Raw genomic sequence first — 24450 nt, forward strand, 5'->3', positions numbered from 1 at the left:
ACGGAGGAACCAAGGAGGATCTCGCAGGATTCCTAACAAACCTCCGATCCTACTTCCGGCTTAATGACGACAAGTTTCCGGATGACAAAGCCAAAGTCCTCTACGTAGCTACGAGACTAGAGGGCAAGGCACTCAGATGGTTTGAGCCTACGTAGAACGATTATCTCACCAAGGAAGATGAAGACGACCGAGACGCGTTCACGCAGGCAGTCTTTCGGTCCTACGACCGTTTCAAAGAAGAGCTTTAGAAGGTTTTTGGTAATAAAGACAAGAAGATTCATACGTAAGAAAGACTTGCCAATCTCCGATAGACCAAGTCAGCAGCCTCCTACGCCGTACAATTTAGACAGGACATGCTCAAGTCTTAGCTTAATGACGAGGCGTTGATGTAATTGTTCTATAACGGCTTGAAGGAAAAGGTCAAGGACGAGCTGTATAAGTACGATTGGCCTGAGACTCTGGATGAATACATCGCGCAGGCTATCAGAATCGATGATCGACTCTACGCACGAGAGCAGCAGAAACGAGGTCGAATGAACGGAACCACGGTTAAGGCCAACGACAAGAAAAAGCGAGCGTACGTCAGTACTTCGTACAGGACGCACCCCGGAGCCATAGATATAGACGTAGCGTAGAAGCAGGACTAGAAGAAGACGACCAAAGACAAGTCCAATGTCACCTGCTACAACTGCAGAAAGAAAGGGCACTACAAGCGAGAATGCCGAAGCCCGAAGAAAGGATAGAAACCAACCCTAGGAAAGGAAATTACGGCCATCGACGAAACCACTAAGGACGTCATCGAAGTAGCGGCCACGAGCTACGAAGACAAGGGCAGTGACACAGACAGTCTCGGACACGACGGCAACGGTGAAGACGAACAAGTACCGAACTCCGAACTGGTCACTGTGGATCCAGAGACAGGTCTTGCCGAATGGGACATGGCAGGAGAATATGCACCGCCAGCTTCGATTCTCCCGGCCTTAGGACAGTAGGGTTTTACGGTCACGTAGAGGCGGGATAGATCGTGGACAACCGACACCTAAGGAATCGAAAGACCTGGACCTGATGCTCTATTCCTCTAGGAACGAATCGAATGGTACTGTAACGAAGTTTTCCGACTTAACACGGAACTGCGCGAACGGGATGAACGCTTGACTCGACTCGCCTAGTAGAGCGATGAGATGAAGGACGAAATGAGGGAACTCCGACGTATCGTGGAAACTATTAAAGGAGAACAGCCTGTGACATATAATGGGCCCGATAGCTATACCGAGCATCTTGACGGCCAGCAACTTAGCAACGACGTGCGGAACCTAGAATACCAGTTTATGCGAGCGAACCGTGGAAAAGACGAACGTACATAGGAAAGCTACTAGAAGAAACACTCCTACCTTAGCATTAGAGTACCTACGGTCTACATATAATGGGAAGGATTTGGGAAAGAATTCTAATACCTTCCAGGCGACGCCACGCGACTGCACCCGCGATACGAGGCACATGTATAAGTGCCCTGGTTCTAGTGTGTAGCATACGAATGCCGATATCACTTCCGCGACAAATTCGAAAACAATCACTGGCCGACCCGACAGGAAAACAGGGACGGAGACTTGTGCCCTGTGGAATGGGTCTACGATGCAGGAAATAGAGCGGCCGAATTGCTCTAGAAGATCGAAACTCGCAATCTAGAAGGCATTACGGTAGTTCCAAAACGAGTCTGGCCTAGGCACTGCGGAACCGGACGAGATATATAGGACTCGTGCTGGAGCAACGATTGCCTCTATCACGCGGACGAAAAGAAATTGCGAATTCGGGAGCTTTAGACGAAGCTATGGCATGCACGACGGAAAGCAGAACGGACCTAATGGTAGGAAGCTACAAGCACTTAATGGCTCACAGAAATGAGCACGATCGACGAAGCCGCTATTAGCCGAACAACTAAAGAGGTTAGTACTGACCTAGGAAACGGGTCAGGGCCCTTTAAGGGGCCCGGAAACCATTAACGCCCGCGTAGTGGCGAGTGGTAGCGCAGTACAGGAGGAACTGGCGCAAGAGACCACTATATCGAGACCTCCCGGCAGGAACATAGGAAATCGCCGCAATCTTTAGACGATAGCGGCAAGACAAGCGATTGTGGATAACAGCACAGTGGAAACAGCACGAAATGCTCGCACTAGTGGACAGTGGAGCAGAGATAAACCTGATTTCGCCGACGCTTGTGAATCAGCTGCGGATACCCTGGAGAATGAAGCGGAAGCATGGCATAGTCAAAGGGCCATTTCCGACGCAATGGGTACGCAGAGAGACCGAACCGATCGACATCACTATGGCAGGAAAGACTACAGCAGTCGTATTCAGCATTATAGACATAGGCAACGACAAAGATATAATATTAGGGTTACTATGGTATGAAGATTACGACCTGGACATCAGCTAGAAGAATGGTGGCCACCTGCGACCCCAAACGGAGTCATATTTGACTAGCGAGATGGGGAGCGCGCAAGGATCGCGAGCGGACGATGCTCAGGGGAAGGCATGTCCTACGGATCCACCGCAAGAGACGGACAGTAGCAGGCAGACCACTACGGACTCTAGAAGAGGCGGCACAACGACATCAATATCGCGACAGGAGGAACGAGCTAAATCGCCGATAGCTGTTCTCTCCGTTGACGAATGTGGAGCACTGCAATTAGAGCAGTAGGTTGAGACAGGAGAAATCGCTAGCATCGCTATGGATAGAACCAAGTTCGCATACTACCAGAAAACCGAGAGACGAGACAAGACTAGGGAAGTACCAAAGGAATACAAAGGACACCTAGCATTCGAACCAAAGTATCTGGAAGGATTACCAGAACACGGCCCATAGGATCACGAGATCAAGCTCAAGGAAGGAGCACGACTGAAGTTCTTCAAGATTTACCACACGAGCCAGACGCAGAACGAAGAACTTAAGCGATATTTGGAGGAGAACCTTCGAAGAGGACATATCCGCCCGTCGACATCGCCAGCAGGCTACCCAATCCTGTTTATGCCTAAGAAAGACGGAAAGCTACGGTTATGTGTCGACTATCGGCAACTCAACGAACAGACTGTGAAAAACCGATACCCGTTACCGCTAATCTCACGGCTCCGAGATCAGTTGGCAGGAGCCTAATATTTCACGCGTCTTGACTTGCCATCGGCCTACAACTATATACAGATCAAAGAAGGCAACGAGTGGAAAACGGCCTTTAGGACACCCTATGGCCACTACGAGTACCTCGTCATGCCATTTGGACTTACGAACGCGCCGGCAACGTTCCAAGCCCTGATTGATCAAGCTATCCGACCCTTTCTCGACAAATTTGCAGTATGTTATCTCGACGACATACTCATCTTCTCCAAGACGATGGACGAACACCGGAAGTACGTAAAAGCAGTGCTGGACGCGCTGCACGCGTACAAGCTATCAGTCAACAAGGAAAAGAGCGAATTCTACGTCAGGAAAACGGTGTTTTTGGGATACGAGATATCCCCGGGACAAATCCGGATAGAACCTTCAAAGGTTAAAGCTATCAAGAATTGGCCACGACCAACGTCAGTCACGGAAGTACGAAGTTTCATCGGATTTACGAACTTCTACCGGATGTTTATCAGGAACTTTGGAGCGATCGCACGACCTTTGCACGAACTCACCAAGAAGAATGCTAAATTCCAATGGGAAGAACAACACGAGCAAGCATTCATGTAGATCTGCAACGCCATTACTGAAGACCTAGTACTGGTACTGCCAGACCCTAAAAAGTCATTTGAGGTGGAAACGGACGCTTTAGACTACGCCATCGGAGGACAATTGGGACAACGAGACAAACAAGGGAAGCTACATCCTGTAGCCTTCTTTTTAAAGAAGCTCGACGGACCACGTCTCAATTACCCGATCCACAACAAGGAACTGCTTGCGATTGTCGAAGCTTTCAAGGAATGGTGACCATACCTTAGTGGCACGATTGAACCGGTACAAGTGTATACGGATCATAAGAATTTACGATACTTCATAACGACGAAGGAACTTAACAGACGACAAATACGATGGGTAGAATTCCTCGCGGAATTTAACTTCGAGATCCGCTATAAGAAGGGCAAAGAAAACGCACAAGCAGACATCTTAAGCCGACGAACGGATCACACGGAAGGACGAACGGGAACGACACCACCGTTATTCAAGGAACGAACAGACGGAACGCTGCATCACGAAACGCAGACACCCGTGGAAGATAATCCACTTGACTCGTTCCTAGAATGCTGCGCAATCTTTCGAGAGGAAAGGATCAACGAGGCATAGTATCAAGCAGCACCCGGACCAGTGGTACCTGACGAAGTGGAAGAGAAAGATGGGAAACTCTGGTACCGAGGCAAGGCGTACATCTATGACAAAGATCAATAGCTGCGGATGATTCGAGAACTCCACGAGTCAAAACTCGGAGGACACAAAGGAGTCACGAAGACTGTCGCACAAGTCAAGAAACACTACGACTTTCCACAGTTAACGGCACGGGTCAAGGAAGTCGTACAGAACTGCGACATCTGCAATCGAAGCAAAACGGCACGACACAAGCTGTATAGGCTACTTTAGCCACTACTAACAGCTGACAAACCATGGAGTTTAGTTACGATGGACTTCATTACGAAGCTGCCAGAATCCAAGGACACGGCCACAGGAGTAATCTACGACAGTATTCTTACTGTAGTAGATCGCCTGACTAAGTGGGCATATTTCTTTCCCTATAAGGAGTCCTGGACAGCGGAACAGTTGGCAGACATGATCTATCGGCAAGTTGCATCAGTACATGCTTGGCCGCAAGAATGGATCACCGACAGAGACACCAAGTTCGTATCGAAGTTCTGGCAAGCGTTAATGCAACGATTAGGCGTTAACAGCAAACTGTCAACGGCATATCACCTACAGACCGACGGACAAACGGAGCGACTAAACCAAATCGTCAAACAGTATCTCCGTTCTTACGTCAACTACTAGCAAAACGACTAGGTTATGCTATTGCCAATAGCATAACTCGCCTACAACACGACGCTAACAGAAACGACCAAAGTCACACCGTTCTTTGCGAACTACGGATACGAAGCAGACCTTAGGCAAGGACCAGAGGTCACAGTGCCAAGAGCAGCAGTCAAAGCAGAACAGATGCACGCACTGTACGAGAAGCTCAAGAAGGAACTCGAGTTTGTCAAAACCAGAATAAAGAACTACTACAACAAATATAGGCTCGAGGGACCTTGCCTAGAGAGGGGAGACAAAGTCTACCTAATCGCACGAAACTTGCGAACCAAACGACCAAGCACGAAGCTGGACTTCAAGAAGGTCGGACCCTTTGTTATCAAAGAACGAATTTCGACATCTAACTACCGACTATCGTTACCGTCATCTATGCGACTACGGACGGATGTTTTTCATATTTCACTTCTCGAACTAGTACCAAAGAACGCCAAGGTTGCTATATACATCGAAGCAGAGGACGAAGAGGAAGAATGGGACGTCGAAGAAATTCTGGATTCACGCATCATCAACGGGGAACTGCAGTACCTGGTCAAATGGCTTGATTTTGGACCAGAGGATAACTTATAGGAACTAGTTAAGAATTTAAACTGCCCTAAGAAACTGGAACAGTTCCACCGGCAGAATCCGGATCGACCAAAGGAAAACCCGGGACAGAACCAAAGACGGCGCCCCAGTCGATAGCATCGACGGCATCATTAATCTGTGACGAGGGCATAGCAGGCGTCTCTTGCCGCTCAACCTCCTCCAACTCGTCCAAGGTCGACAGACCACGCGCTACCATGTCGGCACCTTTCTCTACCAAAAACTCCTTCTGCTGACGAAGACGCCGGAGCCGCGTAAGCTTTTCGGACAACTTGCGCTGGGCTTCTTCCAGACGGCGTTAAGATTTATCTAGCTTAAGTTCGGCACGACGTTTAGCATCCTTGATACGACGCTGCTCCTGGAGAATGCGATCTACTAGAACAAACATCAGGAATCACATTCAAAGGAAAAAAAAAAAAAAGAAAAGGAGACGTGCTTACAGGAAGAAAGCGGTATGCTAGAGCTATCGTAAGAACGACCTTAACGAACGTAGGCTTCGTAATGCTTCGTACGTGTGATCATTTTGCAAACGAGGCCTTGCGACGCGCACCAAGAGCAAGGCATAACGACAAAACCGTTCTCAGCGATGTTCTGAGCAAGGGAAGCACGGTAACGTGCAGAATGCGACTTCCGTTTCTCTATCGGCATTTTGTCAACATAGCGACCGCGACGTAGAAACAGGGAGAATACAGTACTCACAAGCGAAGGGTTGTTAGCGCTATTTGAAACGGCCTAAGAGGGCTTTTAGGTCGAAAGCCTTGAAGGAGGGGCATCGTGTCACAAATAAGCATATAGGCGGCCTGGCAGGCTGTAGCCAGGACGCGGGACATTCCGACAGCCAATCACTTGACGGACCAATCAGAAGATTATCACCGCCAAGACTAAGGTCTTCACTGGTGATAATAACATGTTACCGTCAATAACGTAGAATCACGAAGTGAAAGGAGAAGTGGTATTGGTGATAACTATTGAAGAAGGACAGACAATTGTATATATATAGCTAGCTAGTCACTCGTTATGGTGGACTTTGGGAGTTCACTAGTGGTAACAATTACAATCACAGTACTTATACCAAGCATTGCTGATTACTGTGAGAGACAACTCTAAGTGTTGTTATGAACCCTTTGGCTTTACCGAATCCCTTAGACGACCCGCCTGCTTGTCCCGCCCAATCTACCTCCGTCTGGACCCTTTCAGAAGAAGTCTAAGTTGGGTTCGTCACACTCCTGATCACGGTGATCGTGAGTGATTGTATGGTGGTGATTACCCTGATCGCTAGTAAGCGTAATGATTACTGTGCTTTTTATGTTATAATTGGTCCTTTCGTTCCTCTGACTTAATTAGCCCGTTTGTGCTGGTGGCTTAGGCGGTATCTATATGTATATTTCTGTAACAGGTGATGTCGGTTGGTTCCTTAGTATTAGGGTGATTTATAACCGACCTATATATAAGATATAGTTAGTTTACGACTAATATATTAGAAAGGTGGCGAGAAGATATAGATTAGATATACCTAGCGTGTACGAGCTAACTCTTTTAAGCTATAAAGAACTTAAGAAGTTCGAAGGAAGCATTACTAGTATATAGATTAAAGAGTATTAGGAGCTTGTTAGATTAATTCTATACTATATAGTTATACTATGTCTAGATGTCGTATATGCCTATTTAGTACTCTCTCGATACCTAACTAACCTAGGACTAGACTATTTATTAGAGGCGTGGCGAGTAGTAAGATATCTATTTAGGAGCTCTTGCCTATTAATCTAGTATAGAGGTAAGCAAGTGCTAGGATGTCACGAATAAGCACATGGGCGGCCTGGCAGGCTGCAGCCAGGACGCGGGACATTCCGACAGCCAATCACTTGACGGACCAATCAGAAGATTATCACCGCCAAGACTAAGGTCTTCACTGGTGATAATAACATGTCACCGTCGACAACGCAGAATCACGAAGTGAAAGGAGGAGTGGTACTGGTGATAACTATTGAAGAAGGACAGACAATTATGTATATATAGCTAGCTAGTCACTCGTTATGGTGGACTCTGGGAAGTTCACCAGTGGTAACAATCACAATCACAGTACTCATACCAAGCATTGCTGATTACTGTGAGAGACAACTCTAAGTGTTGTTGTGAACCCTTTGGCTTCACCGAATCCCTCAGACGACCTGCCTGCTTGTCCTGCTTCACCCACCTCCGTCTGGACCCTTTCAGAAGAAGTCTGAGTTGGGTTCGTCACACGTTGTTACCACTCCCTTTGTTCTGTCATGGTTCAGAACGGAGGAGACCTCGACCTCGACACCGACATGGATACCAACGTCACGGCCGAACAACTGCTCGCCCAGCTTGGTCAACTCCAGCAGCGGATCCAGGAGTTGGACCAGAGAGACAAGGCTGCTCAAGCTCGAATCAAGGAACTCGAGAACCGCGAAAAGTACTCGCAGAAGTTGGTCAACGAGGCCTACGCCAAAATCGAGGCACTCGAGGGCGCCAAAGCGAAGCGCATCAAGATCGAACCACCTGGCAAATACGGAGGAACCAAGGAGGATCTCGCAGGATTCTTGACAAACCTCCGATCCTACTTCCGGCTCAATGACGACAAGTTTCCGGACGACAAAGCCAAAGTCCTCTACGCAGCCACGAGACTAGAGGGCAAGGCACTCAGATGGTTCGAGCCTACGTGGAACGACTATCTCACCGAGGAAGACGAAGACGACCGAGACGCGTTCACGCAGGCAGTCTTTCGATCCTACGACCGTTTCGAAGAAGAGCTTCGGAAGGTCTTTGGCGACAAAGACGAGAAAATCCATGCGCAAGAAAGACTCGCCAATCTCCGACAGACCAAGTCAGCAGCCTCCTACGCCGCACAGTTCAGACAGGACATGCTCAAGTCTCAGCTTAACGACGAGGCGTTGATGCAATTGTTCTATAACGGCTTGAAGGAAAAGGTCAAGGACGAGCTGTACAAGTACGATCGGCCTGAGACTCTGGACGAATACATCGCGCAGGCCATCAGGATCGATGATCGACTCTACGCACGAGAGCAGCAGAAACGAGGTCGAATGAACGGAACCACGGTTAAGGCCAACGACAAGAAAAAGCGAGCGTACGTCAGTACCTCGTACGGGACGCACCCCGGAGCCATGGATGTGGATGCAGCGCAGAAGCAGGACCAGAAGAAGACGGCCAAAGACAAGTCTAATGTTACCTGCTACAACTGCGGAAAGAAAGGGCACTACAAGCGAGAATGCCGAAGCCCGAAGAAAGAATGGAAACCAACCCCTGGAAAGGAAATTGCGGCCATCGACGAAACCACCAAGGACGTCATCGAAGTAGCGGCCACGAGCTACGAAGACAAGGGCAGTGACACGGACAGTCTCGGACACGACGGCAACGGTGAAGACGAACAAGCACCGTACTCCGAACTGGTCACTGTGGACCCAGAGACAGGTCTTGCCGAATGGGACATGGCAGGAGAATATGCACCGCCAGTTTCGATTCTCCCAGCCTTGAGGCAGTGGGGTTTCACAGTCACGCAGAGGCGGGATGGATCGTGGACAACCGACACCCAAGGAATCGAAAGACCCGGACCCAATGCTCTATTCCTCCAGGAACGAATCGAATGGTACCGCAACGAAGTTTTCCGACTCAACACGGAACTGCGCGAACGGGATGGGCGCTTGACTCGACTCGCCCAGCAGAGCGAAGAGATGAAGGACGAAATGAGGGAACTCCGACGTATCGTGGAAGCCATCAAAGGAGAACAGCCTGTGACATATGATGGGCCCGATAGCTACGCCGAGTACCTTGACGATCAGCAACTCAGCAACGACGTGCGGAACCCAGAATACCAGTTCATGCGCGCGAACCGCGGAAAAGACGAACGCACGTGGGAAAGCTACTGGAAGAAACACTCCTATGTCAGCACTGGAGTACCTACGGTCCACGTACAATGGGAAGGATTCGGGAAAGAATTCCAATACCTCCCAGGCGACGCCATGCGACTGCACCCTCGACACGAGGCACATGCGCAAGTGCCCTGGTTTCAGTGTGTGGCACACGAATGTCGATATCACTTCCGCGACAAATTCGAAAACAATCATTGGCCGACCCGACAGGAAAACGGGGACGGAGGCTTACGCCCTGTGGAATGGGTCTACGATGCAGGAAACAGAGCGGCCGAATTGCTCTGGAAGATCGAAGCCCGCAATTCAGAAAGCATCACGATAGTTCCAAGACGAGCCTGGCCTAGGCACTGCGGAACCGGACGAGACACATGGGACTCGTGCTGGAGCAACGATTGCCTCTATCACGCGGACGAAAAGAAATTGCGAATTCGGGAGCTTCAGACGAAGCTATGGCACGCACGACGGAAAGCAGAACGGACCCAATGGTGGGAAGCCGCAAGCACTCAATGGCTCACGGAAATGAGCACGATCGACGAAGCCGCTATCAGCCGAACAACCGAAGAGGTCAGCACTGACCTGGGAAACGGGTCAGGGCCCTTCGAGGGGCCCGGAAACCATTAACGCCCGTGCAGCGGCAAGTGGTAGCGCAGTACAGGAGGAACTGGCGCAAGGGACCACTATATCGAGACCTCCCGGCAGAAACATGGGAAATCGCTGCAATCTTTGGACGACGGCGGCAAGACAAGCGACTGTGGATAACAGCACAATGGAGACAGCACGAAATGCTCGCACTAGTGGACAGTGGAGCAGAGATGAATCTGATTTCGCCGACACTTGTGAATCAGCTACGGATACCCTGGAGAATGAAGCGGAAGCATGGCATAGTCAAAGGGCCATTTCCGACGCAATGGGTACGCAGAGAGACCGAACCGATCGACACCACTGTGGCAGGGAAGACCACAGCAGTCGTATTCAGCATCGTGGACATGGGCAACGACAAAGACATGATATTGGGGTTACCATGGCATGAAGATTACGACCCGGACATCAGCTGGAAGAATGGTGGCCACCTGCGACCCCGAACGGAGTCGTATTCGACCAGCAAGATGGGGAGCGCGCAAGGATCGCGAGCGGACGATGCTCAAGGAAAGGCATGTCCTACGGATCCACCGCAAGAGACGGACAGTGGCAGGCAGACCACTACGGACTCTGGAAGAGGCGGCACAACGACATCGATATTGCGACAGGAGGAACGAGCTGAATCGCCGATAGCTGTTCTCTCCGTTGACGAATGCGGAGCACTGCAATTGGAGCAGTGGGTTGAGACAGGAGAAATCGCCAGTATCGCCATGGACGGAACCAAGTTCGCATACTATCAGAAAACCGAGAGACGAGACAAGACTGGGGAAGTACCGAAGGAGTATGAGGGACACCCAGCATTCGAACCGAAACATCTGGAAGGATTACCAGAACACGGCCCATGGGATCACGAGATCAAGCTCAAGGAAGGAGCACGACTGAAGTTCTTCAAGATTTACCACACGAGCCAGACGCAGAACGAAGAACTTAAGCGATATTTGGAGGAGAACCTTCGAAGAGGACATATCCGCCCGTCGACATCGCCAGCAGGCTACCCAATCCTGTTTGTGCCAAAGAAAGACGGAAAGCTACGGTTATGTGTCGACTATCGGCAACTCAACGAACAGACCGTGAAAAACCGATACCCGTTACCGCTGATCTCACGGCTCCGAGATCAGTTGGCAGGAGCCCAATATTTCACGCGTCTTGACTTGCCATCGGCCTACAACCACATACGGATCAAAGAAGGCGACGAGTGGAAAACGGCCTTTAGGACACCCTATGGCCACTACGAGTACCTCGTCATGCCATTCGGACTTACGAACGCGCCGGCAACGTTCCAAGCCCTGATTGATCAAGCTATCCAACCCTTTCTCGACAAATTTGCGGTATGTTATCTCGACGACATACTCATCTTCTCCAAGACGATGGACGAACACCGGAGGCACGTGAAAGCAGTGCTGGACGCGCTGCACGCGTACAAGCTATCAGTCAACAAGGAAAAGAGCGAATTCCATGTCAGGAAGACAGTCTTTTTGGGATACGAAATATCCCCCGGACAAATCCGGATGGAACCTTCAAAGGTTGAAGCCATCAAGAATTGGCCACAACCAGCGTCAGCCACGGAAGTACGAAGTTTCATCGGATTTGCGAACTTCTACCGGATGTTCATCAGGAACTTTGGAGCGATCGCACGACCTTTGCACGAACTCACCAAGAAGAATGCTGAATTCCAATGGGAAGAGCAACACGAGCAAGCATTCACGCAAATCCGCGACGCCATTACCGAAGATCCAGTACTGGTACTGCCAGACCCCAAGAAGCCATTCGAGGTGGAAACGGACGCTTCAGACTACGCCATCGGAGGACAATTGGGACAACGAGACGAACAAGGGAAGCTACATCCTGTAGCCTTCTTTTCAAAGAAGCTCGACGGACCACGTCTCAATTATCCGATCCACGACAAGGAACTACTTGCGATTGTCGAAGCTTTCAAGGAATGGCGACCATACCTCAGCGGCACGATTGAACCGGTACAAGTGTATACGGATCACAAGAACTTGCGATACTTCACGACGACGAAGGAACTCAACGGACGACAAATACGATGGGCAGAATTCCTCGCGGAATTCAACTTCGAGATCCGCTACAAGAAGGGCAAAGAAAACGCACGAGCAGACATTTTAAGCCGACGAACGGATCACACGAAAGGACGAACGGGAACAACACCACCGTTGTTCAAGGAACGAACAGACGGGACGTTGCACCACGAAACGCAGACACCCGTGGAAGATGATCCACTTGACTCGTTCCTAGAATGCTGCGCAATCTTTCGAGAGGAAAGGATCAACGAGGCACAGTATCAAGCAGCACCCGGACCAGTGGTACCTGACGGAGTGGAAGAAAGAGATGGGAAACTCTGGTACCGAGACAAAGCGTACATCCACGACAAGGATCAACAGCTGCGAATGATTCGAGAACTCCACGAATCAAAACTCGGAGGACACAAAGGAGTCACGAAGACTGTCGCACAAGTCAAGAAGCACTACGACTTTCCACAGTTAACGGCACGAGTTAAGGAAGTCGTACGGAACTGCGACATCTGCAATCGGAGCAAAACGGCACGACACAAGCCGTACGGGCTACTTCAGCCACTACCAACAGCTGACAAACCATGGAGTTCAGTTGCGATGGACTTCATCACGAAGCTGCCAGAATCCAAGGACACAGCCACAGGAGTGACCTACGACAGTATTCTTACTGTAGTAGATCGCCTGACTAAGTGGGCATATTTCTTTCCCTACAAGGAGTCCTGGACAGCGGAACAGTTGGCAGACGTGATCTATCGGCAAGTTGCATCAGTGCATGCTTGGCCGCAAGAATGGATCACCGACAGAGACACCAAGTTCGCATCGAAGTTCTGGCAAGCGTTAATGCAACGATTAGGCGTCAACAGCAAGCTGTCAACGGCATATCACCCGCAGACCGACGGACAAACGGAGCGACTAAACCAAGTTGTTGAGCAATACCTCCGCTCTTACGTCAATTACCAACAAGACGACTGGGTCATGCTGTTACCAACAGCACAACTCGCCTACAACACGACGCCGACAGAAACGACCAAAGTCACACCGTTCTTCGCGAACTACGGATATGAAGCAGACCTTAGGCAAGGACCAGAGGTCACAGTGCCGAGAGCAGCAGTCAAAGCAGAACAGATGCACGCACTGCATGAAAAGCTCAAAAAGGAACTCGAGTTTGTCAAGACCAGAATGAAGAACTACTACGACAAACACAGGCTCGAGGGACCTCGCCTAGAGAGGGGAGACAAAGTCTACCTGATCGCACGAAACTTGCGAACCAAACGACCAAGCACGAAGCTGGACTTCAAGAAGGTCGGACCCTTCGTTATCAAAGAACGAATCTCGACATCCAACTACCGACTATCGTTACCGTCATCTATGCGACTACGGACGGATGTTTTTCATATTTCACTTCTCGAACCAGCACCAAAGAACGCCAAGGTTGCCACGCACATCGAAGCAGAGGACGAAGAGGAAGAATGGGACGTCGAAGAAATTCTGGATTCACGCATCATCAACGGGGAACTGCAGTACCTGGTCAAATGGCTTGATTTTGGACCAGAGGACAACTCATGGGAACCAGTCAAGAATTTGAACTGCCCTGAGAAACTGGAACAGTTCCACCGGCAGAATCCGGATCGACCAAAGGAAAACCCGGGACAGAACCAAAGACGGCGCCCCAGTCGACAGCATCGACGGCATCATTAATCTGTGACGAGGGCATAGCAGGCGTCTCTTGCCGCTCAACCTCCTCCAACTCGTCCAAGGTCGACAGACCACGCGCCACCATGTCGGCACCTTTCTCCACCAAAAACTCCTTCTGCTGACGAAGACGCCGGAGCCGCGCAAGCTTTTCGGACAACTCGCGCTGGGCTTCTTCCAGACGGCGTTGAGATTCATCCAGCTCAAGTTCGGCACGACGTTCAGCATCCTTGATACGACGCTGCTCCTGGAGAATGCGATCCACTAGAACGAACATCAGGAATCACATTCAAAAAAAAAAAAAAAAAAAAAAAAAGAAGAAGAAAACGTGCTTACAGGAAGAAAGCGGTATGCCAGAGCCATCGCAAGAACGACCTCGACGAACGCAGGCTTCGCAACGCTTCGTACGCGCGATCATTTTGCAAACGAGGCCTTGCGACGCGCACCAAGAGCAAGGCATAACGACAAAACCGTTCTCAGCGATGTTCTGAGCAAGGGAAGCACGGTAACGTGCAGAATGCGACTTCCGTTTCTCTATCGGCATTTTGTCAACATGGCGACCACGACGCAGAAACAGGGAGAATGCAGTACTCACAAGCGAAGGGTTGTTGGCGCTATTTGAAACGGCCTAAGAGGGCTTTCGGGTCGAAAGCCTTGAAGGAGGGGCATCGTGTCACGAATAAGCACATGGGCGGCCTGGCAGGCTGCAGCCAGGACGCGGGACATTCCGACAGCCAATCACTTGACGGACCAATCAGAAGATTATCACCGCCAAGACTAAGGTCTTCACTGGTGATAATAACATGTCACCGTCGACAACGCAGAATCACGAAGTGAAAGGAGGAGTGGTACTGGTGATAACTATTGAAGAAGGACAGACAATTATGTATATATAGCTAGCTAGTCACTCGTTATGGTGGACTCTGGGAAGTTCACCAGTGGTAACAATCACAATCACAGTACTCATACCAAGCATTGCTGATTACTGTGAGAGACAACTCTAAGTGTTGTTGTGAACCCTTTGGCTTCACCGAATCCCTCAGACGACCTGCCTGCTTGTCCTGCTTCACCCACCTCCGTCTGGACCCTTTCAGAAGAAGTCTGAGTTGGGTTCGTCACATAGGAAGTCTAATACTTGTGATCGCTAGGGACGTATTATACGTAGATAATCTAGATATATAGTATTTATTATAGGGATATATCTTCTTTTCATTTAGAGGTCCTATTACGTAGAAGGCGTTATATTAGGATACTATTATAACGTCGAGTACTAAAGTAGAACTTCTAACGCTCTCCCTTATAGTAAGAGAGGCTATAGCATTTAAAAGGCTATTTACGGATATCGATCTTAAGCTTAGGGAACTGTGACGAACCTAACTCAGACTTCTTCTAAAAGGGTCTAGACGGAGGTAGATTAAGCGGGACAAGCAGGCGGGTCGTCTAAGGGATTCGGTGAAGCCAAAGGGTTCACAACAACACTTAGAGTTGTCTCTCACAGTAATCAGCAATACTTGGTATAAGTACTGTGATTGTGATTGTTACCACTGGTGAACTCCTAGAGTCTACTATAACGAGTGACTAGCTAGCTATATATACATAATTGTCTGTCCTTCTTTAATAGTTATCACCAGTACCACTTCTCCTTTCACTTCGTGATTCTGCGTTATCGACGGTGACATGTTATTATCACTAGTAAAGACCTTAGTCTTGGCGGTGATAATCTTCTGATTGGTCCGTCAAGTGATTGGCTGTCGGAATGTCCCGTGTCCTGGCTGCAGCCTACTAGGCCGCCTATATACTTATTCGTGACACGATGCCCCTCCTTCAAGGCTTTCGACCCGAAAGCCCTCTTAGGCCGTTTTAAATAGCGCTAACAACCCTTCGCTTGTAAGTACTGCATTCTCCCTGTTTCTGCGTCGCGGTCGCCATGTTGACAAAATGCCGATAGAGAAACGGAAGTCGCATTCTACACGTTACCGTGCTTCCCTTGCTTAGAACATCGCTAAGAACGGTTTTGTCGTTATGCCTTGCTCTTGGTGCGCGTCGTAAGGCCTCGTTTGCAAAATGATCGCGCGTACGAAGCGTTGCGAAGCCTGCGTTCGTCGAGGTCGTTCTTGCGATGGCTCTGGCATACCGCTTTCTTCCTATAAGCACGTCTCCTTTTCTTTTTTTTTTTTTTCCTTTGAATGTGATTCCTGATGTTCGTTCTAGTGGATCGCATTCTCTAGGAGTAGCGTCATATCAAGGATGCTGAACGTCGTGCCGAACTTGAGCTAGATAAATCTTAACGCCGTCTAGAAGAAGCCTAGCGCGAGTTGTCCGAAAAGCTTGCGCGGCTCCGGCGTCTTCGTCAGCAGAAGGAGTTTTTGGTGGAGAAAGGTGCCGATATGGTGGCGTGTAGTCTGTCGACCTTGGACGAGTTGGAGGAGGTTGAGCGGCAAGAGACGCCTGCTATGCCCTCGTTATAGATTAATAATGCCGTCGATGCTATCGACTGGGGCGCCGTCTTTGGTTCTGTCCCGGGTTTTCCTTTGGTCGATCCGGATTCTGCTGGTGGAACTGTTCCAGTTTCTCAGGGCAGTTCAAATTCTTAATTAGTTCCTATGAGTTGTCCTCTGGTCTAAAATCAAGCCATTTGACCAGGTACTACAGTTCCCCGTTAATGATACGTGAATCTAGAATTTCTTCGACGTCCTATTCTTCCTCTTCGTCCTCTGCTTCGATGTGCGTGGCAACCTTGGCGTTTTTTGGTGCTGGTTCGAGAAGTGAAATATAAAAAACATCCGTCTGTAGTCGCATAGATGACAGTAACGATAGTCGGTAGTTAGATGTCGAAATTCGTTCTTTGATAACAAAGGGTCCGACCTTCTTGAAGTCTAGCTTTGTGCTTGGTCGTTTGGTTCGTAAGTTTCGTACGATTAGGTAGACTTTGTCTCCCCTCTCTAGGCGAGGTCCCTCGAGCCTGTGTTTGTCGTAGTAGTTCTTCATTCTAGTTTTGACAAACTCGAGTTCCTTCTTGAGCTTCTCGTATAGTACGTGCATCTGTTCTGCTTTGACTGCTGCTCTTGGCACTGTGACCTCTGGTCCTTGCCTAAGGTCTACTTCGTATCCGTAGTTCGCAAAGAACGGTGTGACTTTGGTCGTTTCTGTTGGCGTCGTGTTGTAGGCAAGTTGTGCTATTGGCAATAGCATGACCTAGTCGTTTTGCTGGTAGTTGACGTAAGAACGGAGATACTGTTCGACGATTTGGTTTAGTCGCTCCGTTTGTCTGTCGGTCTGTAGGTGATATGCCGTTGACAGTTTGCTATTAACGCCCAATCGTTACATTAACGCTTGCCAGAACTTCGATGCGAACTTGGTGTCTCTGTCGGTGATCCATTCTTACGGCCAAGCATGTACTGATGCAACTTGCCGATAGATCACGTCTGCCAACTGTTCCGCTGTCCAGGACTCCTTATAGGGAAAGAAATATGCCTACTTAGTCAGGCGATCTACTATAGTAAGAATATTATTATAGATTACTCCTGTGGCCGTGTCCTTGGATTCTAGTAGCTTCGTGATGAAGTCCATCGTAACTGAACTCCATGGTTTGTCAGCTGTTGGTAGTGGCTAAAGTAGCCTATATGGCTTATATCGTACTGTTTTACTTTGATTGCAGATGTCGCAGTTCCGTACGACTTCCTTGACCCATGCCGTTAACTGTGGAAAGTCGTAGTGTTTCTTGACTTGTGCGACAGTCTTCGTGACTCCTTTGTGTCCTCCGAGTTTTGACTCGTAGAGTTCTCGAATCATCCGCAGCTGTTGATCTTTGTCGTAGATATACGCCTTGCCTCGGTACCAGAGTTTCCCATCTTTCTCTTCCACTTCGTCAGGTACCACTAGTCCGGGTGCTGCTTGATACTGTGCCTTGTTGATCCTTTCCTCTCGAAAGATTGCGTAGCATTCTAGGAACGAGTCAAGTAGATCATCTTCCATAGGTGTCTGCGTTTCGTAATGCAGCGTTCTGTCTGTTCGTTCCTTGAACAACGGTGGTGTTGTTCCCGTTCGTCCTTCCGTGTGATCCGTTCGTCGGCTTAAGATGTCTGCTCGTGCGTTTTCTTTGCCCTTCTTGTAGCGGATCTCGAAGTTGAATTCCGCGAGGAATTCTGCCCATCGTATTTGTCGTCCGTTGAGTTCCTTCGTCGTCGTGAAGTATTGTAAATTCTTGTGATCCGTATACACTTGTACCGGTTCAATCGTGCTACTAAGGTATGGTCGCCATTCCTTGAAAGCTTCGACAATCGCAAGTAGTTCCTTGTCGTGGATCGGGTAATTGAGACATAGTCCGTCGAGCTTCTTTGAAAAGAAGGCTATAGGATGTAGCTTCCCTTGTTCGTCTCGTTGTCCTAATTGTCCTCCGATAGCGTAGTCTGAAGCGTCCGTTTCTACCTCAAATGACTTCTTGGGGTCTGGCAGTACCAGTACTGGGTCTTCAGTAATGGCGTTACGGATCTGCGTAAATGCTTGCTCGTGTTGTTCTTCCCATTGGAATTTAGCATTCTTCTTGGTAAGTTCGTGCAAAGGTCGTGCGATCGCTCCAAAGTTCCTGATGAACATCCGGTAGAAGTTCGCAAATCCGATGAAACTTCGTACTTCCGTGACTGACGTCGGTCGTGGCCAATTCTTGATGGCTTCAACCTTTGAAGGTTCCATCCGGATTTGTCCTGGGGATATCTCGTATCCTAAAAACACCGTTTTCCTGACGTGGAATTCGCTCTTTTCCTTGTTAACTAATAGCTTGTACGCGTGTAGCGCGTCCAGCACTGCTTTCACGTGCTTCCGGTGTTCGTCCATCGTCTTGGAGAAGATGAGTATATCGTCGAGATAACATACCGCAAATTTGTCAAGAAAGGGTCGGATAGCTTGATCAATCAGGGCTTGGAACGTTGCCGGCGCGTTCGTAAGTCCAAATGGCATGACGAGGTACTCGTAATGGCCATAGGGTGTCCTAAAGGCCGTTTTCCACTCGTCGCCTTCTTTGATCCGTATATGGTTGTAGGCCGATGGCAAGTCAAGACGTATAAAATATTGGGCTCCTGCCAACTAATCTCGGAGCCGTGAGATCAGCGGTAACAGGTATCGGTTTTTCACGGTCTGTTCGTTGAGTTGCCGATAGTCAACATATAACCGTAGCTTTCTGTCTTTCTTGGGCACAAACAGGATTAGGTAGCCTGCTGGCGATGTCGACAGGCGGATATGTCCTCTTCGAAGGTTCTCCTCTAAATATCGCTTAAGTTCTTCGTTCTACGTCTGGCTCGTGTGGTAAATCTTAAAGAACTTCAGTCGTGCTCCTTCCTTGAGCTTGATCTCGTGATCCTATAGGCCGTGTTCTGGTAATCCTTCCAGATGCTTTGGTTCGAATGCTAGGTGTCCTTCGTATTCCTTTGGTACTTCCCTAGTCTTGTCTCGTCTCTCGGTTTTCTGGTAGTATACGAACTTGGTTCCGTCCATGGCGATGCTAGCGATTTCTCCTGTCTCAACCCACTACTCTAATTACAGTGCTCTACATTCGTCAACGGAGAGAACAGCTATCGGCGATTCAGCTCGTTCCTCCTGTCGCGATATCGATGTCGTTGTGCCGCCTCTTCCAGAGTCTGTAGTGGTCTGCCTACTACTGTCCGTCTCTTGTAGTAGATCCGTAGGATATGCCTTCCCCTAAGCATCGTCCGCTCGCGATCCTTGCGCGCTCCCCATCTCGCTAGTCAAATACGACTCCGTTCGGGGTCGCAGGTGGCCACCATTCTTCTAGCTAATGTCTAGGTCGTAATCTTCATGCCATGGTAACCCCAATATCATGTCTTTGTTGTTGCCTATGTCTACAATGCTAAATACGACTGCTGTAGTCTTTCCTGCCATAGTGATATCGATCGGTTTGGTCTCTCTACGTACCCATTATGTCGGAAATGGCCCTTTGACTATGCCATGCTTCCGCTTCATTCTCTAGGGTATCCACAGCTAATTCACAAGCGTCGGCGAAATCAGGTTCATCTCTGCTCTACTGTCTACTAGTGCGAGCATTTCGTGCTGTTTCTACTGTGCTGTTATCTATAATCGCTTGTCTTGCCGCCGTCGTCCAAAGATTGCGGCGATTTCCTATGTTCCTGCCGGGAGGTCTCGATATAGTGGTCTCTTGCGCTAGTTCCTCCTGTACTGCGCTACCACTCGCCGCTACGCGGGCGTTAATGGTTTCCGGGCCCCTCGAAGGGCCCTGACCCGTTTCCCAGGTTAGTACTGACCTCTTCGGTTGTTCGGCTAATAGCAGCTTCGTCGATTATGCTCATTTCCGTGAGCCATTGAGTGCTTGCGGCTTCCTACCATTAGGTCCGTTCTACTTTCTGTCGTACGTGCTATAGCTTCGTCTGAAGCTCCCGAATTCGCAATTTCTTTTTATCCGCGTGATAGAGGCAATCGTTGCTCTAGCACGAGTCCTATGTGTCTCGTCCGGTTCCGTAGTGCCTAGGCTAGACTCGTTTTGGAACTACCGTGATGCCTTCTAGATTGCGAGTTTCGATCTTCCAGAGCAATTCGGCCGCTCTGTTTCCTGCATCGTAGACCCATTCTACAGGGCACAAGTCTCCGTCCCTGTTTTCCTGTCAGGTCGGCCAGTGATTGTTTTCGAATTTGTCGCGGAAGTGATATCGGCATTCGTGTGCCACACACTGGAACCAGGGCACTTGTGCATGTGCCTCGTGTCGCGGGTGCAGTCGCATGGCGTCGCCTAGAAGGTATTGGAATTCTTTCCCGAATCCTTCCCATTGTATGTAGACCGTAGGTACTCCAATGCTAAGGTAGGAGTGTTTCTTCCAGTAGCTTTCCCACGTACGTTCGTCTTTTCCGCGGTTCGCTCACATGAACTGGTATTCTAGGTTCCGCACGTCGTTGCTAAGTTGCTGGCCGTCAAGATGCTCGGTGTAGCTATCGGGCCCATCATATGTCACGGGCTGTTCTCCTTTGATAGTTTCCACGATACGTTGGAGTTCCCTCATTTCGTCCTTCATCTCATCGCTCTACTAGGCAAGTCGAGTCAAGCGTTCATCCCGTTCGCACAGTTCCGTGTTGAGTCGGAAAACTTCGTTACAGTACTATTCGATTCGTTCCTGGAGGAATAGAGCATCGGGTCTAGGTCTTTCGATTCCTTGGGTGTCGGTTGTCTACGATCCATCCTGCCTCTGTGTGACCGTGAAACCCCACTGTCCTAAGGCCGGGAGAATCGAAGCTGGCGGTATATATTCTCCTGCCATGTCCCATTCGGCAAGACCTGTCTCTAGATCTATAGTGACCAGTTCGGAGTTCGGTGCTTGTTCGTCTTCACCGTTGCCATCGTATCCGAGACTGTCCGTGTCACTGCCCTTGTCTTCGTAGCTCGTGGCCGCTACTTCGATGACGTCCTTGGTAGTTTCGTCGATGGCCGTAATTTCCTTTCCCGGGGTTGGTTTCCATCCTTTCTTCGGGCTTCGGCATTCTTGCTTGTAGTGCCCTTTCTTTCCGTAGTTATAGCAGGTGACATTGGACTTGTCTTTGGTCGTCTTCTTCTGGTCCTGCTTCTGTGCTGCGTCTACATCTATGGCTCCAGGGTGCGTCCTATACGAAGTACTAACGTACGCTCGCTTTTTCTTGTCGTTGGCCTTAACCGTGGTTCCGTTTATTCGACCTCGTTTCTGCTGCTCTCGTATGTAGAGTCGATCATCGATTCTGATGGCCTGCGCGATGTATTCATCCAGAGTCTCAGGCCGATCGTACTTATACAGCTCGTCCTTGACCTTTTCCTTCAAGCCGTTATAGAACAATTGCATCAACGCCTCGTCGTTAAGCTAAGACTTGAGTATGTCCTGTCTGAATTGTGCGGCGTAGGAGGCTGCTGACTTGGTCTGTCGGAGATTGGCGAGTCTTTCTTGCGTATGAATCTTCTCGTCTTTGTCGCTAAAAACCTTCCGAAGCTCTTCTTCGAAACGGTCGTAGGACCGAAAGACTGCCTGCGTAAACGTGTCTCGGTCGTCTTCATCTTCCTCGGTGAGATAGTCGTTCCACGTAGGCTCGAACCATCTGAGTGCCTTACCCTCTAGTCTTATGGCTACGTAGAGGACTTTGGCTTTGTCATCCGGAAACTTGTCGTCATTAAGCTAGAAGTAGGATCGGAGGTTTGTTAGGAATCCTACGAGATCCTCCTTGGTTCCTCTGTATTTGCCAGGTGGTTCGACCTTGATGCGCTTCGCTTTGGCGCCCTCGAGTGCCTCGATTTTGGCGTAGGCCTTGTTGACTAACTTCTGCGAGTACTTTTCGCGGTTCTCGAGTTCCTTGATTCGAGCTTGAGCAGCCTTGTCTCTCTGGTCCAACTCCTGAACCCGCTGCTGGAGTTGACCAAGCTAAGTGAGCAGCTGTTCGGCCATGACGTCGGTAGCCATGTCGATGTCGAGGTCGAAGTCACCTCCGTTCTGAACCATGACAGAACAAAGGGAGTGGTAACAACGTGTAACGAACCCAACTCAGACTTCTTCTGAAAGGGTCCAGACGGAGGTAGATTGAGCGGGACAAGCAGGCGGGTCGTCTAAGGGATTCGGTAAAGCCAAAGGGTTTACAACAACACTTAGAGTTGTCTCTCACAGTAATCAGCAATGCTTGGTATAAGTACTGTGATTGTGATTGTTACCACTGGTGAACTCCCAGAGTCCACCATAACGAGTGACTAGCTAGCTATATATACACAATTGTCTGTCCTTCTTCAATAGTTATCACCAGTACCACTTCTCCTTTCACTTCGTGATTCTGCGTTGTCGATGGTGACATGTTATTATCACTAGTGAAGACCTTAGTCTTGGCGGTGATAATCTTCTGATTGGTCCGTCAAGTGATTGGCTGTCGGAATGTCCCGCGTCCTGGCTGCAGCCTGCCAGGCCGCCTATGTGCTTATTCGTGACAGGAACCTTAGAATATCTATTACAATAATTAGCAAACTATTAGACTAGTAATAGCTAAGAACGAACGTATTAATACTTACCTATAGTATATAGATATCTATAATATATAGTTATACCAGGAAGCGGTAAAAGGAACATTTAAAGCTATATATCTACTAACTAGTTAAATACTAGTAAATAGGCTTACTAAACGACTTAGCTAGTAAGCCTTTAAGCGCTAGAGAGCTTTCCTTAATCTTTAAGATATTAGTTATAGGCTCGTATAACTAAGGGGTAGAAAATAAGTCAAATTCGCTAAATAAAATACTACTTAATACTCCCTATCTACTACTATTAGCTATCGCTAGGATTAATAGCCTTGCCCTTACCTTTATCCTAGCCAGGTAACGACATAGCGCCTAACGCGTTATTAGACGCGCTAACGCGAGCATCACGAGCCTCCTTGATCTTGCCTAACTAGTAGAAGATATCGTATATAGAGTAGGCGATCTTCGTAAAACGCGCGAGTTTAGCTTTATCGAGCTCGTACTCCTTTATATTATCTATATTAGCGCGTTTTAGGTCACTCTAAAGAACTATACATAACTTCTTAAGATCCTATATATAACTATTAGCGATTCGCTTATACGTTAGGGGTAGAGGGGTAGGGGACTTATAGAAGCCTTAGCTCTATCTAGTAAAGCCTTCGTCAAATCCTTTACTAACCTAATATAAGAAGCAGGACTACTATTATAGTCAGTATAAGTATTATAAAAGCTATTAGACATATAGGCAATTAGCGTATATCTCCTTACACTTATAGGAACTATAGGTATAATAGTAATAGCAAGAGCTAGCATTAGAATAATCACGACATTTGCCAAAAGAATATCCTACTAGAGCCAACTATATATACATTCCGTAGGGCACCTTACGAAGCTCGCTAGCTTCGATGTCGCTATCTTTAGTCAGCTCAAACGATCCTAACACGACTAGAACACTTACAGTTTAGAAGCTAGTTTAGAAGCTTTAGCGCGCTTACGCTTTCGAGGGGTTACGGGAGCAGGAGTCGACCTGCTAGTAGTTATAGTGTTCGCGACGGGCGTACCCGATAAGTCATCCGTTAATTTAAGCATAGGAGGTACCATCCTATTATTACTACGATTAAAACTAGTAATACTATCGCTATTACGGTTATAATAGCTGTATTTGATCTATAGCTTTAAAGGAATTGCTCTACTATACTCGACTCTTTTAGACTTCTAAATATAGAAGGCGGGCCCCCTAAAGGAGCTATCGAAGTAAGAGCGACAAAGGATATAACACCAGGAACAGTATCACCACGAAAAACGACTATCGCCTTCAACTAGGGGGTGTGTCGGAAGCTGTAGAGCTTCCAAGCGTATTAGCCACGCGTTTGCCACAGCTGTATGAGGCTGTTTAACGCATTGGCCAGTCCCTTTGTCTATAAATACTACTCGTTTTTGTCTCCTTTGTAGATAGCTTTAACAAGGCACTGTCTCCTTCGTATAGCCACCTACTGTAGACTGCTTTCAACGCTCCCGGAGCTTCCACTGCGTTCGGCAAATAGGAAAGTCGGGGCAACAACTTCT

General features: G+C 48.7%; 3 protein-coding genes across 3 annotated transcripts; all 3 read right to left on the reverse strand.

Moving 5' to 3' along the window:
- Positions 1-5573: 5573 nt before the first annotated feature.
- On the reverse strand, positions 5574-6280 carry MYCTH_60726 (uncharacterized protein; the record flags this gene model as incomplete). Its single annotated transcript, XM_003666051.1, has 2 exons — positions 5574-6004; positions 6145-6280. 2 exons carry the CDS (start codon positions 6278-6280, stop codon positions 5931-5933), a joined length of 210 nt encoding a protein of 69 aa, XP_003666099.1. The 3' UTR covers positions 5574-5930.
- A 7330-nt stretch (positions 6281-13610) lies between these two features.
- Positions 13611-14448, reverse strand: MYCTH_2069029 (uncharacterized protein; the record flags this gene model as incomplete). The annotated part of the gene is made up of 3 exons (XM_003666052.1): positions 13611-13700; positions 13813-14168; positions 14241-14448. 3 exons carry the CDS (start codon positions 14446-14448, stop codon positions 13611-13613), a joined length of 654 nt encoding a protein of 217 aa, XP_003666100.1.
- Positions 14449-20788: 6340 nt separating this feature from the next.
- MYCTH_2129999 (uncharacterized protein) lies at positions 20789-22384 on the reverse strand (the record flags this gene model as incomplete). The annotated part of the gene is made up of 5 exons (XM_003666053.1): positions 20789-20950; positions 21224-21754; positions 21872-22048; positions 22100-22291; positions 22334-22384. The coding sequence occupies 5 exons, from the start codon at positions 22382-22384 to the stop codon at positions 20789-20791; spliced, it is 1113 nt and encodes a 370-aa protein (XP_003666101.1).
- Positions 22385-24450: the final 2066 nt, after the last annotated feature.

The sequence above is a fragment of the Thermothelomyces thermophilus genome, chromosome 6, assembly GCF_000226095.1.
Source record: "Thermothelomyces thermophilus ATCC 42464 chromosome 6, complete sequence".
Taxonomy (NCBI): Eukaryota; Fungi; Ascomycota; class Sordariomycetes; order Sordariales; family Chaetomiaceae; genus Thermothelomyces; species Thermothelomyces thermophilus.